At 51.6% G+C, this 14970-nt stretch overlaps 4 protein-coding genes across 4 annotated transcripts, besides 9 other annotated features; 2 read left to right on the top strand and 2 right to left on the bottom strand.

The window, feature by feature from the left end:
- Window positions 1–233: 233 nt before the first annotated feature.
- Window positions 234–254: a microsatellite.
- Window positions 255–854: 600 nt separating this feature from the next.
- Window positions 855–2588, bottom strand: PVX_001795 (hypothetical protein, conserved; the record flags this gene model as incomplete). Its single annotated transcript, XM_001612671.1, has 1 exon — window positions 855–2588. The coding sequence occupies one exon, from the start codon at window positions 2586–2588 to the stop codon at window positions 855–857; it is 1734 nt and encodes a 577-aa protein (XP_001612721.1).
- Window positions 2589–3624: 1036 nt separating this feature from the next.
- Window positions 3625–3663: a microsatellite.
- A 723-nt stretch (window positions 3664–4386) lies between these two features.
- Window positions 4387–4474: a microsatellite.
- Window positions 4475–5521: 1047 nt separating this feature from the next.
- Window positions 5522–5564: a microsatellite.
- A 767-nt stretch (window positions 5565–6331) lies between these two features.
- On the top strand, window positions 6332–11140 carry PVX_001790 (hypothetical protein, conserved; the record flags this gene model as incomplete). Its single annotated transcript, XM_001612670.1, has 2 exons — window positions 6332–8076; window positions 8218–11140. The coding sequence occupies 2 exons, from the start codon at window positions 6332–6334 to the stop codon at window positions 11138–11140; spliced, it is 4668 nt and encodes a 1555-aa protein (XP_001612720.1).
- A 272-nt stretch (window positions 11141–11412) lies between these two features.
- Window positions 11413–12976, top strand: PVX_001785 (hypothetical protein, conserved). The gene is made up of 5 exons (XM_001612669.1): window positions 11413–11672; window positions 11874–11912; window positions 12208–12320; window positions 12505–12582; window positions 12788–12976. The coding sequence occupies exons 1-5, from the start codon at window positions 11441–11443 to the stop codon at window positions 12875–12877; spliced, it is 552 nt and encodes a 183-aa protein (XP_001612719.1). The 5' UTR covers window positions 11413–11440; the 3' UTR covers window positions 12878–12976.
- Window positions 12706–12764: a microsatellite.
- Window positions 12977–13101: 125 nt separating the features above from the next.
- PVX_001783 (hypothetical protein) lies at window positions 13102–14851 on the bottom strand (the record flags this gene model as incomplete). Its single annotated transcript, XM_001612668.1, has 4 exons — window positions 13102–13587; window positions 13761–13806; window positions 14035–14083; window positions 14773–14851. The coding sequence occupies 4 exons, from the start codon at window positions 14849–14851 to the stop codon at window positions 13102–13104; spliced, it is 660 nt and encodes a 219-aa protein (XP_001612718.1).
- Window positions 13357–13380: a microsatellite.
- Window positions 14086–14118: a microsatellite.
- Window positions 14330–14367: a microsatellite.
- Window positions 14384–14561: a microsatellite.
- Window positions 14852–14970: the final 119 nt, after the last annotated feature.

The raw sequence follows: 14970 nt of genomic DNA, 5'->3' as shown, positions 1-14970 counted from the left end.
CAATATGGCTAATCCCAACTTGTGTGCAGAAAAAAGGTCGACGGGGAGGTCGCACGATGGGAAATCCGCCATGGTGCCCAGTTGACACCCCCTGCCACTTCTTAGCTCCTCCTGCTACTTAGCACCTCGTGGGATGTTCCCCCTTCGATTGGTTGCTGCAGAAGGGCCACAACTTTCGCCACCCCGTTTTTGCCAAACTGTGAAAGGTTAGCTTAGCCCCTCGGCTTGCCATTTCGCATGCCATTTTTTTTTTTTTTTTTTTTTACTTCACAAAACGCTTGTGCGTGATGGGTGTGTATCTCCACACTGGGGAAGCACCCACAAGGAAGCTACTCATTAGCAATCTTCCCCCTTTTAACAACTTCCAACCCAATTGCGCGCAACACATGGGAATTCCTCTCCTTGAGGCACTCCAAAATGGGTGCTTTACCCACTGGAGTAAAAAAAAAAACTTCTGATACCTTTAAAGACGGTTTAAAAAATTGGTCGCGCCGGTTTCTCCCCTTTCGGCAAATTTCCCTGTAGACATGTGTCTGCGGCAGGGAGGAAGTTCTTCTTCCTCTGCTCTCCTTCGCAAAGGGGGCTAAACGGTCACGCACGCCAGGTGAACATGCAACGCATTTTGCGATCATAAACGTACACGGGGAAAAAAAAAAAAAACACGCGTGTATGTGCATGTATATGTGTATGCTTCTCCACAATTGGGGATTAAAAACTTCCGTTCGCTTTCACAAATGTGAAACGAAATACACGCGGTAGGGCTTACCATTCGGGGGGAAAAACGCGAACAAAAAAAGAAAAAATAAAAAATATAACAGGTGTACCTTTGCTCAGCTGCTGGACCCCCGCGAAAGTCACGAGACGGCGAAGTTGCGGAAGCGAAAAATTTCATTCAAGAGGGGGTTGCCACCTGGGGGGCGCTCCCCTGCGCTCCCATTGGCGATCTCCCCCCCCTCCACGCACTCGAACATCACCAAGTCCCACGCGCAGTTGGAGAAGTGGTACTTCATGTCTCTGTACATGTGGGCAATCTCGTTCTGCACGCCCTGGTCCCTCCGGTTGGAGGCGAGGGAAATGTGGTTGCAGTTCTTTATGCGGAACTCGAGCAAGCGCACCTTGGCGTGGTTGTACCGGTACTTTATCTTGTTGCCCCGGCTGGCTCCACAGTTTCGAATGGGTTTGCTGCTTCCTCCCATTCCACTGCTTCGTTCCAGTCCACTGCTTCTTCGCATTCCACCGCTGCGCGCTGGGTCCGCCTCTTCACAAACCGAGGGGCCCAACGCAGGAGAGGCATCTCCCACCTGCGCGCCGCCCCGGGTGCCCTCAACCTGCGCCACCTCGCTGCACAGCCCCAAGTCCCCGCTGCTGGCGGAGGTACTAACACTGCTCACACTGCACCGTCCTCTGCTCCGCCTTGCACACGACTGCAGCGCAGGTTCTTCGCCATTGTGTTGCGCTAGGGGAGTGTTGCCACCTTCACACGGCGTGGGGCATTCCTCCCCCACAACGGGATGTATCACCCCTGTAGCGTTGTTCCCTTGGTAAGGTATCCTTAGTGGAAGCTCCTCCGACTGTTCTTCCTCTACCCGGTGCCGCCTCCCCCTTGCACCAGCGAAGTGGCCGCCCTCCTTCTTAACCGCCGAACGCTTGCGCAAGTGTCTTCTGGAGGACTTGTCCCTTCCCCCCTGGCCATACTTCCTACGCGATGCGAAACTGTCATTTTTAATTAAAAAACGGAAGTTCTCGAAAATCCTTTTTAGCCACTCACACATGATGGGGATGATCACGTACCCGTCGTTCGTCGTCAGGATGCGCTTCTCCTGGGCGTTGCGCGTTACGGGTTGCGCCGGGGAAGCGGGGTGCACATCTAGCAGCTGCTGCGGCTGCGGTTGCGGCTGCGGATGCGGCTGGTCTCGCTTCTTCAACCTCTCCCACCTCCCCCCGACGCCACACGGAATGCAAAAGAACAAATCCCGAAGGGACAACGTCCTAGACACGTGGTAAAGCTTCACATAATAAAACAAATACACGTAGAGACTCTTCGCAAAGGTGACGATATTATTGCAAAAAAAATACCCAGTCAAACTTATGTGGCTTTCATACTTATAAGTTTCATCCTTTCCATATTTGTTTAGCACTTGTTCCTTTTTCTTCTTCAAGAAGGTGTAGAGGTCGGATTTGCGGGAGGGCACCAAATGGATGATGAGCTTCTTCGTGCCTTGGCCTCTCCTCCGGGTTGCCTCCCTCCGGGCTGGCTCTCTCGGGCCCGCTTCGCTGGTCGCGGCGCTCCCCTCAAACTTGCTTCTCTCAACTGTGCCTCTTTCGATGGCGATTCTTTCAACCGCAGCCCGTTCAATTGGGTCCCGTTCAACTTTGCCTCTTTCGATGGCGATTCTTTCAACGGCAGCCCGTTCAACTGTGCCTCTTGCTATTGCACCCCTTTCTATGGCGCTCCTCACTCCATCCGGCCACTGACGCTCTAGCAGAAGCCGAAAGTTGCTCAGAAAATCCTCGTTTTCGAAATTGTTGTGAATGATATTTTTTCCTACTGTAACTTCCTCATCTTCGTCCGGTTTTTCTTCTTCCATAGTTTGCTATTGAGCTTCCTTTGTGCGGCCTGCTCTCCCTGGGTGGTGTGGCTGGGGTAGCGTAAAGGGACAGCAGCGGGTAGTTTTCCTTAAGTGGATGGTCCAACTCCTCGGTGCTCACCAACCTGGAAGCTGCTCTGCCCTACTTGCAAGTTGATAAGCCTCCTCACGTCACACGGGGAAGCGAAAAAAGAAAAAAAAAAAAAAGACAGATGATCGCACCCTTTCGACGTTACGCTGCTGAGGAGGCAAGCGAATGAGTTAAAAATTGATACGTGCAAATGGGCATTTAAAAAATGTGTGTCTGCCTCTGCATGGTTGCTCGATTCTGCGTCTGTCCTATTTTTTTCTGCGGTGTGCTCGGACGTATACACATGGGGGGACATACCCTGGGTACGTACGCATATATGTGCGTGCACGCTGGGGGTGGGGCTGGGGACGGCTTACAACGTCGAGACTTCTTCTTTCCCCCCTGGTGGTCGACCCACTCGCCCAGCTGTTTCAAAAGAGACAATCAAAAATATTCGCACTGGGGTACTCTGCGATTGGGTAATTAAAAACGGCAAGCATACACAAAAAAAAGGGGAAAAAAAGGGGAAAAAAAGGGGAAAAAAAAAAAAAGTTTATCCAAAAGGAAGGGAGCCAGAATGGGGTCACTCTTACACCCCCCCTCGGTAGTACGAGAAGGGGGCAGAACAGAGGTAACCCCTTTAAAGGGACTTAACAGGGCGGTGCTGCGATGCCGCGGCGCCAGGGGCGTGGCTTCAAATGGGCAGATAAGCAGATGAACTAATGCCACAAAGACAGGTGCGCAAGGGGATAAACTATCGCGCGCACTGTGGGTACTTCAAAATGGGTAAACGGGGATGAAAGTGTTGGTTACTACGTACGACATGCACTTGTATGGATGTCCCCTTTGTGTGTTACTTAAAAAATTATTCCATAAAAGTGTACAGGGGTGAAGAGAGAAGGAGCAATTCGTGTAATTGTTTTGTTCCTCTCTCCCCCTCGGAGTGAAGCGCTATGCGGAACGCTTTGTCTCACTTAAAAAAAAAAAAAAAAAAAAAAAAGAAGAAGAAGAAGAAGCAGTACGGAAGGACAGTTAAACCACGTTTAATACATACATGCGTGTTTAAAAGGGGGGATGTCGGTGGGGGCCTTCCTTCAACCGGTTGAAGAACTGCCCTCCCGAGTGTGCACAGGGGTGATGGTATATAAAGTGAAATAAACATGTACATGCACAGGGGCGATGTCTCAAACTCATCAATCTTATAAACGCAGCAGTGAAGGGCCCGTACAGGGGGGCGCAGCGCGTGGAGATAGGGGCACACAGCTGCGCAGCTGCCTGCACGTTTTCTTTTGCCTTTTTCTTTTTCTTCTTTGCCTTATATGTTGCCTCTTCTTTCTTCTCTTCTCCCTTTCATTTAATTTTAAAATTCATGAGAAACTTGGGGGAGTCTTTGCTGGCTCTGCTGGCTGCGCAAATGTTCCCTTTGCCTAATTTCATTTTGCTGGCTGAAGGGGGATGCGGCATTTGCGAGTTGGTTCGAGCGGGGGCCTCCGTGCGTCGGATGGGTTAAGTGGGCATATAAACACGTCCGCGGCGTGCGTGGGGGATCACATGAAAGCGCGCGGTATGCATGAACGAACAACTTAAGAAGTCAAGCGGCAGATGAGGGTGATTTTTTTTTTTTTTTAAATCAGGAATACACGGACAAAATGGCAAATTTTGCATTAACAGGTCAGGCAAAAATTGCGAAAGTGGTGAAAAGTGCCCATTTTGGTGAGTCAAAAAAAAAAAAAAAAAAATATAAACATATATAAGCATATATATATTACATATATATATTGCGTATAAATTGCTTATATATATATTACGTACATGCGCAATACATAATGGCACATATGCTCATAATCTGGCGCGCACGGATGATCGCGTGAGGGGCGAGGGTATGCATCTCATGGCAGGTGGTCAACCCACTTGGCCATGCTGAGCGGTGATTGGCAAATGGCCGAGGGGGCGTGGCTGCCATCCGAAATGCCCAATTAAAGCGAAAGCGCCAAATTGGATTTCGAATTGAACCTTTCCAGCGAGCGAGTGCATCACTTCGTGTGGCACATTGGCTGCAGCGTGAGCAGAAAAAAAAACAGCCTTACGTAAAGGGAAAACGAAACAGAGTGAACATCGCCCTGTTTTGGCCTGAGCGAACTGCGTGAAAATCCCCCTTTTTTCTTTACAAACAAACACAAGGGAGGGCGGCCAAGCAGCTGGGAAGTATCATACAAACGGTTGCAGCATAGTATGCATGTATGACGGTATGTATACATAATGCATATATAATATACCATGTGGGGCATGTTCGCTAGTGCCATTCGTGAGGGAGTACGTATTGGTGATGCGTGGCGGGTGACGGGTGGCGGATGCCCGGTGAGCATAACCCACGCGCCATTCTCGTTGCTTCGAAAATATAGTAATACGCGGTGCGGCGCATTGGGGGAGGCGTCGCGGCTGCGCAGATGTCGTTTCTGCGGAAAGTATATACCTATATACCTTCACTTGGGGGCACCCATCCGTATGCAGGGCAGGTAGTGTTATCCGCTTACAAGTTGCTGATGGTCCAATGGGAGGGGGCGCATCCTACTTGAGAGATGTAAAAGGCAACCCCTAGCTGCCTCTCAAGGTTACCTAAGCTGAACAAAAGATTGGCACTATGCTGTGGAGAGTAGAGGCCCCGCGTGCTCTCCCCGTGCGCGGCGCTATTTTTCCCACCTTGCCCGCTTTGCCGCCCCTCGGTTCACGTCTCGCATAGGAAACAAAGGGAATGGCAAAACTGTGGCGATTCAACGTCGCTTCAACGTCGCTTCAACGTCGCTTCAACGTCGCATGCGGTTTTTTCCACCATGTAGGAGGTGGCGTCGTTTTACCGTTCAAGTGAATATTGGAAAAAAAAAAAAAATAATAAATAAAAATAAATAAAAAAAAAAAGGGGATGCACTTCGCGGATCCTTTGTGAGACATTAGGAAGAAAAAAAAAAAACGGCGCAGACTGCCACCCCTTTGCGAAAGAACAATTCGTTGACGGCGTTTGCCTAGGGGATGGAAATTTCTACGTGAATGTCCCCCCAAGTGGGTTTACCACGTGAAGGGGTGTCCCAGCGATTGCTCTGCATATATGCATTTGATTTGAGGTGTGCCTTTTCCCCGCCATACATGTTGCAGTCATTTCTTATTTTTGCGAGACTGCCATTTGGGATGACAGGGGCAGAATGACTCTTTCCCTCTTTTGCACCCCTGCAGTTTCTTCTGTCATTTTTCCGATTGCAAAGGAGCAAACATTGTAGGCCTGCCGTTTGAAAGGCCATTTGGCACGTCAAATTGGTACGTAGTTTATCGCTTTACCACTTCGCTGCTTTACCAGTTTGCCTCTCAACGGGTGACTCTCGACCCGCGCATGGGTGGTGCACTGCTCACTTTGGAAAAGGAAAAAGAAACGTCGCATTTCGAAGCCACGTTGAGTATGTGCTCATGGGTAGGCCCCTACGCATTCGCTCACGTATGAACCACCAGCTGGGAGGCAACACCCGCTTTGGGGACCCCCCTGCGAGAGTTGCTTCCTTTCCGCTAAGGGAGAGAGGCCAAAGGGTCTGCCTGATTTTCCCTACTGTCTATGCACCGAGGAGGGGAGACTCACCAACGAGGCGAACCGCCGCACAGATAATTACTTACGCACATCGGCGTGACGATGGACCCCTTTCTGAGGAGGAAGAGAGACGCAGAGAGGGTCGTCGACATGGGGGGGGAGCTCCCCAGGTACGCCTCTATTTATGAGAACTGCCAACGTGACGTGTGCAACGTTTATGTGAACATCTTCAGGAGGTGTAAAGGGGGAGCAGCAGGGAAGGGGGAGGACACCTTTGGGGAGGACCCCAGAGGGATGGAAGAGCAGGTCAAACGCATGGTGGAGGAGAGAAACCTGAATGATGGTGCAGCGGACAAGTCCATTAAGAAAAGCATCGACTTGCTGGCCGCTCCCTGCATTTACGAGATAAACAGAAGCCCCGAGTATTTCACCAGCTCGTGCTGTTCGGGGAGGCTGGTCATCTTTGGGCAGGCGGGTGAAGAGAAAGAAGTGGGTGAAGAGAACGAAGCGGGGGAGGAGGAAGAGGAAGACGCGTTCGTTTCGTACCTAAGGAGGAGTTACCACGGGGGTGGCCCAGCTGACCCCACCGCGACGGGAAGAAAGGCATCCCCCGAGAGGGAGAAGCCAAAACACAAAAAAAATGTGAAGATATATTACTCCAGCCATATGCACCAAAATTTGAGAGAAGACTCCAAATTGGTGAAGCGCATTTTAACGGAGTGCCTAACTGGTGGGGAAACTTCACCCCATGTTAGTGAGACAGGGGAGGAGGAGGACTCCCGAGTGGTTACTCCACAGAGGAGCCCGCCAAGTGGAGGTGACCACCACAGGGGAGAGCCAATCTGGACGGATGGGGAAGAGCTCACCAAAATGCCCCCAAAGAAGACGAAAAAGATTTTTTTAAAATTTGAACCGTTTATCATTCACGTTAAGTGTGCCAACCTGGTGAGTGCGTTGAGGCTGCTGAAGGTGGCACAGATGGCTGGGCTGAAGCAGAGTGGCCTGCTGAACTTTAGCCGCTACTTTACTGTGGCGATTAGGGGGTCCATGCGTCTGGAGCATTACGTGGGGGAGGCTACTTCTCTGGGGGGGGTTACTTCCCTGGGGGAGGACTCCATCGCGAAGCTGCTTAGCCTGTGCAATGGGAAGATGGACCAGAATTTGAGGCAGCTCGTGGGGTTTTACCGCTGCTACAGGGGGAGCACGCAGTGGGGGGAGTGCAACCAAGGGGGAGGACGTCCCCCCCGGGGAACCGCCCCAAAGGACCTTGCCTGGTCAGGCGAAAAAGAAGAAAACGGGAGCCCCACAATGTCAAACACGCAGTGGGGGGAAAAGAAGAAAAAAGGAGCGAAAGGAGTGAAAGAAGCGAAAGGAGCGAAAGAAGCGAAAGGAGCGAAAGAAGCAAACGAAGCAGAAGAAGCAAAAGGAGTGGCAAACGGAGTGGCTAAGGGAGGAACCAAACTGAGCAGGTACAGCATAGAACTGTCCGACGAGGGACACATCAGGAGTGGCTCCTCCCCAGTGGGAGGGGACTCCCCATTGCAGTGGAAGCTCCTTTCCAGTGAGGGGGATTTGGAGAAGTTCTTCGTTTGGGGGCATGATATGTTCATAGGGGAGGGGAAGATTTACCTGTTTGGCGGGTTTGTTAAGGGGGTGAGGAGTAGGGAGTTGAAAGTGTTTGACGTTTCGAGGAAGAAGCTTTGGAGCTACGAGACGCCGCTGCCAGCACTGTCCTACCATTGCTTCTTCCGGTTGGACAGCAACTACGCGTGTGTGTTTGGTGGGAGGAGGAGTCCTGAGAGTTGCTCGAGCGACGTTTGGCTGTACGACGTGCGGAGGAATGCGTGGTGCGCGGCGGAGTGGCGGCGCAGCGGGGGGAGAAGTCGTGGGGATGCGCGCGGTGATCCGCTCTGTGATCCGCTCGGCCATGGTGAAGACCCCGCTCGACCCCGCGGCAGGTACCGACACGCGTGCGCTCTCGTCCGCAGGTACCGCAAGAAGCAGAAGGAGGTGTACCTCTTCTACGTGCACGGCGGCGTTACGGAGGGGAATGAAGTGCTGAATGACATGTGGGAGGGGAAGCTCACCGTTTGGGAGAAGCCGACCGTTTGGGAGAAACTACCCGTTCAGGGGAACACACCCGTGGGGGTAACTGCCGTCATCGAATGGGAGAGGAAGAACCGCTCAGGGAAGGGCAATCGAGAGGGGGCGATCTCCCCCCCCTTTGTGAAGAACCACACCATGGTGTATAATAAAAGGAGGAACGTCATCCACATCGTCGGGGGGTGTTCCTCTGCCTGGGTGGAGGGTGCACCCTCGAGTGAGTCCAGAGAAGAAGACCGTATGGAGCACTTACACACGTATGACGTGAAGAGGGACTACTTCTTTAACGTTCGCTGTGGAGCCAGCGGGGAGGATGGCCAGGGGGCCTTCCCATTGAACCGCTTCTCTCACGCGACATGCTTGTGGGGGCACAACGATTTTGTCCTTATGGGAGGCCTCAACATGCATCGAACGCTGAACGATGTGTGGCTCTTTCGGATGAAGGAGAGCAAGTGGTATCGGCTGGGTGCGTTCCCCTTCAAGAGTATGTACGTGAGGGCGAAGGTTGCCAGTGAGGGGGACTACCTGTATGTGGTCGGCGGCGGGTGCACCGTCTTCACCTTCGGGAGTTTCTTCGACGTGCCCGTTGTGGCGAATTGTAGAAGGGTTTTGCTCGAGCGGGGGGGAGAGAAGGGGGGAGAGAAGCGGGAAGAAAAGGAGGTGAACGAATGGGAAGGTAAAGCGACGAACAACCGCATGGACAGCCGCGTAGACGAAGCGGGAGAGGAGGGCCAGTTGGCCAAATCCCATTTTTACCTCGAACGGAGGGGAGAGAGACCTGGGAGGACGTCGCGCCGGAGGGCCAGTCGCAGCCGAATGGAGACCCCCCCAGGGAAGAAGCCACCGAAGGAGCTGCTCTACCTAATTGCCAAGCACCGAACCTACGTGAAGGAGGTGAAAACAGCGCTGGAGAGGATGGGGGCATTCGATAAGAGTCGCAAAATTGAGGTGTACAAGGGAGGCATAAGTGGCAAAAATGAGGAGGACTCCTTTCTCCTCCCAGTTGTGGAAAAAATAGAAATGTTAAAAAATTATGAACAGGTCAGGCGATTTTTTCCATTTGAGAAGATACAGCTTAGAGAGGAAGGACACATTTTCTACGTACATAGGAGTTCCCATGGGGGGGAGGAAAAAACGAGTTTGAAGAGTTGCCTGGCGAATCTGTTCAACAGCTTTGCTAATGAGAAGGTGAAGAAGTACCTGAGCGAGTCCGAGAGGAAGCTCATCGTGAGGGCCAGCGCCAAATACGAGGTTTTGGGGGGCATCGTGGTTTTCCACCAGAGGCATTTGGGGGGGGTTCTCCGGCTCTACCGGGCGGCGAAAAGAGCGGCGAAGCGAGCGTCGAAGCAAACGGGGGAGTGTACGGGGAAGTACGCCCAGCTGAGGGCCCTGCTGAGGAAGTGCACCGGTAGGAAGATCATCTCATCGGTGGACGCACTTTGGCTGGACGTGAGGGACGCGTTCAACCGGTTCGGGGGTGGCCACGGAGGGGAGGCGACCAGGAGGCAACCGAAGCTGCGCGTGAGGCGCGTTGGGACGTTTCTTAAAATTGCGAGTCTGGCGAGGAGGCGCACTGTGCTGGGCGGCTTGGCGACTCGCTGGGAGAGCGGATCGCCCTGCGGTGGGGGGGAAGAAGGTCATTATCGTGGTGGGGGAGAAAATGTGCACCTTTTGAACCCCCCCTGGCGGTCCCCCCCACCCGCTGGACGGCGCGCAGTGAGGGTGGATCAACTAGCCAAACTGAAGAAGCAGCTGGAAGACCTACTCGAAAGCAAAGAGGGGCGAAAGAACAACCCACGAGGGAGAAGAATCAAAGCGATAGCCATTTACGAAAGGATAGAAGGAGCGAAGAGACAAAATAAAATCCACGTAGTGCTCGGAAGGAACACCAAAACGATACACGTAGAAAATAATGTCGTGTATAAGCTAGACTTGCAGAAGTGCATGTTCTGCTCAGGCAATGGGACAGAGAAGGAGAGGATGAAGAGGCTATTTCTCAACCGAACTAACATGGTGGCGAGCAAGGAAATCGTGGTGGATTTGTTCTGTGGCGTTGGCTATTTCACTTTGCCTATCCTAAAGTTTGTAGGTGAGGGGAAAATAAAGGAGTTCTACGCATGTGACATCAATGGGGATTCTTTGAAGCTACTTAGGGATGCTATACGGATGAATAAAATTAAGGCCACCCATTTGCACCTTCTAAGGCAGAACTCCTTTGCCGTGACGAAGAATGCGAAGCTCCTTCGGAGGTGTCATCGTGTTCTCCTCGGCTTGTTGCCACACAGTGTAGACGCCTGGTGCAATGCCTTTCACCTTCTGGACGGTAAGGTGGGCGGGACCCTACACATACACGGCGTTGGGGAAAACGTCTTCCGAGAGCAGTTCGTCTGTCAAGTAAGCACCTACAGCTACGTGAGCAGCGTCAACGGGGTTGGTGAGACTACCGTAAATAGTTTGTCCCTTCCTGAGTTGGTTCGACGGGGGTTCCAACAGACGGACGGCATGCAGAGTGGAGGACCCCCCTCCATTGGGCAGTCATCCTATCCCCCTGGTGAGGAGGTTCCCGGGGGGGGTGGCGACAAATTGGGGAAGAAGGCGAAGGGCCCCTACAGAAGCAACAACGTCCCCGCGAGTCTCCACTTTGCTCAATTCGTCCTGCTGGAAATTTTTAAACTCGCCCTGAAGGACTACCTGGCGCACGGGACCCACTGGGTCGTCTCGATCCTGCACGTGGAGCGCGTGAAGTCCTACGCGCCGCGCGTGTACCACTACGTCGTGGATGTGCGCTGCGCCCCTGCATGCCGTTGAACTTACGCGTAAACTGGAAGCTCTTGCGGCGAACCTGTAGAGAAAAATGAACCCACGTTGGGGAGTCACCTCATGGGGGAGCCATACAATTGCCTTCCCATAATTGACGCGAAGGGGACCTCACCTGGTTGGTAAAGCTCGCACGATTGGTCGCCGCTCCGTCACCGCTTCTAAGCGGGGCAATTTTTGCGCAGGTCGGCATCGTCGCACGTAGCGACATGCTCTCGGGCTTCAAACGGAAGGAAAAATTGTTTGCTGTTTTTTTTGCGAAGAGGGCAGGCACAGTAGTTATGAACGTGCATGCGAAGTGAGAACTGCTCGTTCGTTGTTACCTTTCGTTTGTTGCGACTTTTCCTTCATTGCGACTTTCCTTCATTGCGACTTTCCTTCATTGCGACTTTCCTTCATTGCGACTTTCCTTCATTGCGACGTTTCCTTCATTGCGACTTTCCTTTGGCGCGAACCCCATCCTACTTCCCCTCCAACGTTTTTGTTCCCCCCAACTTAGCAGCGACAATGGCAGCCAAGCATCGTAAAAAGAAAAAAAAAAATAAATAAATGATATGACAAAATGACCGAATGATAGAATGACCAGATGGGGGAACCCCCACCGATCAGCAGCTCCCGCGTAGCTACGCACAAACAGCTGTGCCTTCGGAGCGGACAAGTCGCTTTCAATTTTGCGGCGCTCGTTGGGCTGACAAACTCTTCACCTCACTTTGCCCCCCCGCAGACCCCGACCTGATCATGTGCCGCAAGCAGCCCGGGATAGGTAATGCCTGGAGCGGATGGCCGCCGCGAAGCAAAGCAGAGCGGCAAAAGAGAGCGATGAAACAGCGAAGCGACGAACGCAGCTGCGCAATTATAAGACGGGGCGGGGCGGCAAGCGGCTGGACGGCTGGCCGGCGACCCCCTCCCCCATTCGCGTAACGTAGACCCATTAACATCTGCGGTTGTTCGCGCCCCCTGGTCACGACGATAGATGTGCGTCATCGTACCCCTTCACCCACGTGGATGTAATATTCCCTCCATTGTTACCCCCCCCTTCGAACCTTCCTACCTCGCAGCCATTGGCAGGCTATGTGAAAAGTGCGACGGGAAGTGCCCCATCTGCGACTCCTACGTGAGGCCCTACACCCTCGTGCGGATATGCGACGAATGTAACTATGGAAGCTACCAGGTAGGGGCGGTCCCCCCCAGAGGATTGCACCTTTGGGAGCTCCCCACTGGAAAGACCCTCTTAGTGTTTCACATGCACATTCGTAGGGTTGTAACTATCACCCCCCTGGCCTGCGCTTACGTTGGCGAAACGACCTATAGGCGACTGCCCCTTTATATTTGTCCCCCGCACCCCCCGTTCGCAGGGCAGATGCATCATTTGCGGAGGCACGGGCATATCGGACGCGTACTACTGTAAGGAGTGTTGCCTGTGCGAGAAGGACGTAAGGAATGCACACATGCGCGGCGGTGCGCGTGTGTATGAAGTAGTCTCCTCGCTGTGATTGAGCGCGGCGGGAGTGGACCGCCGTTCATTCTGCGCGATTTGTCGTAACGTTGTTAACGTAACTTGGTTAATTTTATCTTTTTTTTTTTTTTTTTTTATCTTTTTTTTTTTTTTTTTTTTTCTTTTTCTTCCCTCTCCCGTAGCGAGACGGCTGCCCCAAAATCGTGAACCTGGGAAGCGCGAAGACGGACCTGTTTTACGAGAACAAGAAGTACGAGTTCAAGAGGCAGTAGCGGAAGGCGGCGTTGTTCGCGTCGTCCGCGTCGTCCGCGTCGTCCGCGTTGTTCGCGTTGTCCCCCTTGTCCGCGTTCGAAATATGGCTCGTGCGGGTATACGGGCAGATAGTGGGGGAGGCATCGCGTGAATGCGCTCTCGAGAAGGGTGTGTCCGTTGTCAGCTGACGACTCGGCAGCGCCTCCTCTGCGATGAGCAACTTGAGAAGCGATGGTTTGCGTAGTTATTTAAAAAATAAATCTAAATCGTCGTACATATTTTTTACAATTAATGTGTAATGTAAACTAATAAGTCGCGCTTTTGGGATGAAATAAAAATCTTGAAGCTCATTTGCCAAGGAATGTACATTTTCCATGGTGAGTGTACCTATGATGGCCCTATAATGTGCTTCAAATGCATCGAGCATGTGATGGTGAATAGGGTCATCCGCGCTTGTTCGATCGGCATGTGCTTCCTTTGCCCTTTCTGTGTCCTTGAAATGAGCGATATTTTTTTTTTTTTTTTGTTTTTTTGCTTCTTGCAAAAGGTCGCAATATGTCGCACGATTAGCAATTCTGGACAAGGAGCGAAAGTGCATTTTTCCAGAACTTTTTTCTTGTTTATTCGTATATTTTTTCATTTTTTTGTAATATTTCAATCGTTTAAAATGCTTAAAATAGATCTGCGCACTGCTCAGGATGTAGTAATAGTTACACATAATGAGCATGCTCTACGTGTGTGCCGTTGAACGAAAAAATGTGGGGGGAAGGGGGAGGATGAAGTTTGCAATGCCTGGCGTTTGTTGGTTATGCGGAGGCTGCGGGGAATGGCATTTTATCCCTCTCGTTCGCTCTCCCTCTCTTTCGCCATCCCAGATGACTCTGCTCACGTCTGCCGTGTAACCATTATCCTCTTCTTAGTGTCCAAATCTTCGACGTCGTCTTTGCAGCTGCGCGGAATTGCGTGAACGGGTCAGGCGATTTCACCGCCAAACGTTGCAGCGATATGAGCGGGTCAGGCGATTTTTCCACCAAACGTTGCAGCGATATGAGCGGGTCAGGCGATTTCACCGCCAAACGCACACGCCCGAACTGTGCACCGCTCGGGGGTGAAAAAAATTGGAACCCCATTTCGGAGGGGTACACACACTGGGGGGGGAAAAGAACATTCGTGTAACCTCTTGTCAAGGGAACGGACGTCCATCACTAGATAATTGTGATCTACCACTGGCGGGAGTGAAAAAAAAAAAAAAAAAAAAAAAATAAAATAAACCGATAAACTGATAAGCCCATTCCTAGTTAACCGATTCATAGCTTGAGCGCAAGTCCCAAATGGTCACTCTGTGAAGAGCACAAGTGTATCTATTTATGGATGCTTACATGATTTGAAAAAAGATTTTTTTTTTCTTAAAAATTTCAATTTCAATTGTCGTTCCATTTGGGGGAGGTTGTGCACGGGTGAGCAAGTCATTACTGTTCAGGCAAAAAAGAAAAAAAAAAAAAAAAAAAGAAAGAAAAGAACAGGCAAACAGGCAAACAGGCAAACAGGCAAACAGGCAAACAGGCAAACAGGCAAACAGGCAAACAGGCAAACAGGCAAACAGGCAAACAGGCAAACAGGCAAACAGGCAAACAGGCAAACAGGCAAACAGGCAAACAGGCAAACAGGCAAACAGGCAAACAGGCAAACAGGCAAACAGACAGACAGGCAGACAAACAAACAAGGGGGAAACAGAGCAAGTTTGCAGAGCTGCAGGGTACAAAAACAATGCACAATGATGTGCACTCCTGAGTGTAGGAAAAATAGGGTTTAACTATTTTCCACGTGAAGGAAAAGGATGAGATAAAACAAAAAAAAAAAAAAAATGACGCACAGGAGGGAGCAGCGGCAATTGCAGGTTATTTTCGATGCACACCTATTTGTGGAGGGCTTATTGTTATACACTTTGTTGTGTTTCCTGTTCGGCTGTGGCAGATTTGAACGGGGAGGAACATGCGGGATGGCGTTGAGTGGTTTAAAGGCACGGTCAACGGGAAAAGAAGGAAAAACGGTCGCGGAGACAAACAGCGTGCGGTTGAAAAGGACCAAGAGATAAAGCACACCGCGGGAGGTG

Source organism: Plasmodium vivax, chromosome 6 (assembly GCF_000002415.2).
Source record: "Plasmodium vivax chromosome 6, whole genome shotgun sequence".
Taxonomy (NCBI): domain Eukaryota; phylum Apicomplexa; class Aconoidasida; order Haemosporida; family Plasmodiidae; genus Plasmodium; species Plasmodium vivax.
This window is presented reverse-complemented; position numbering and strand designations above follow the sequence as displayed.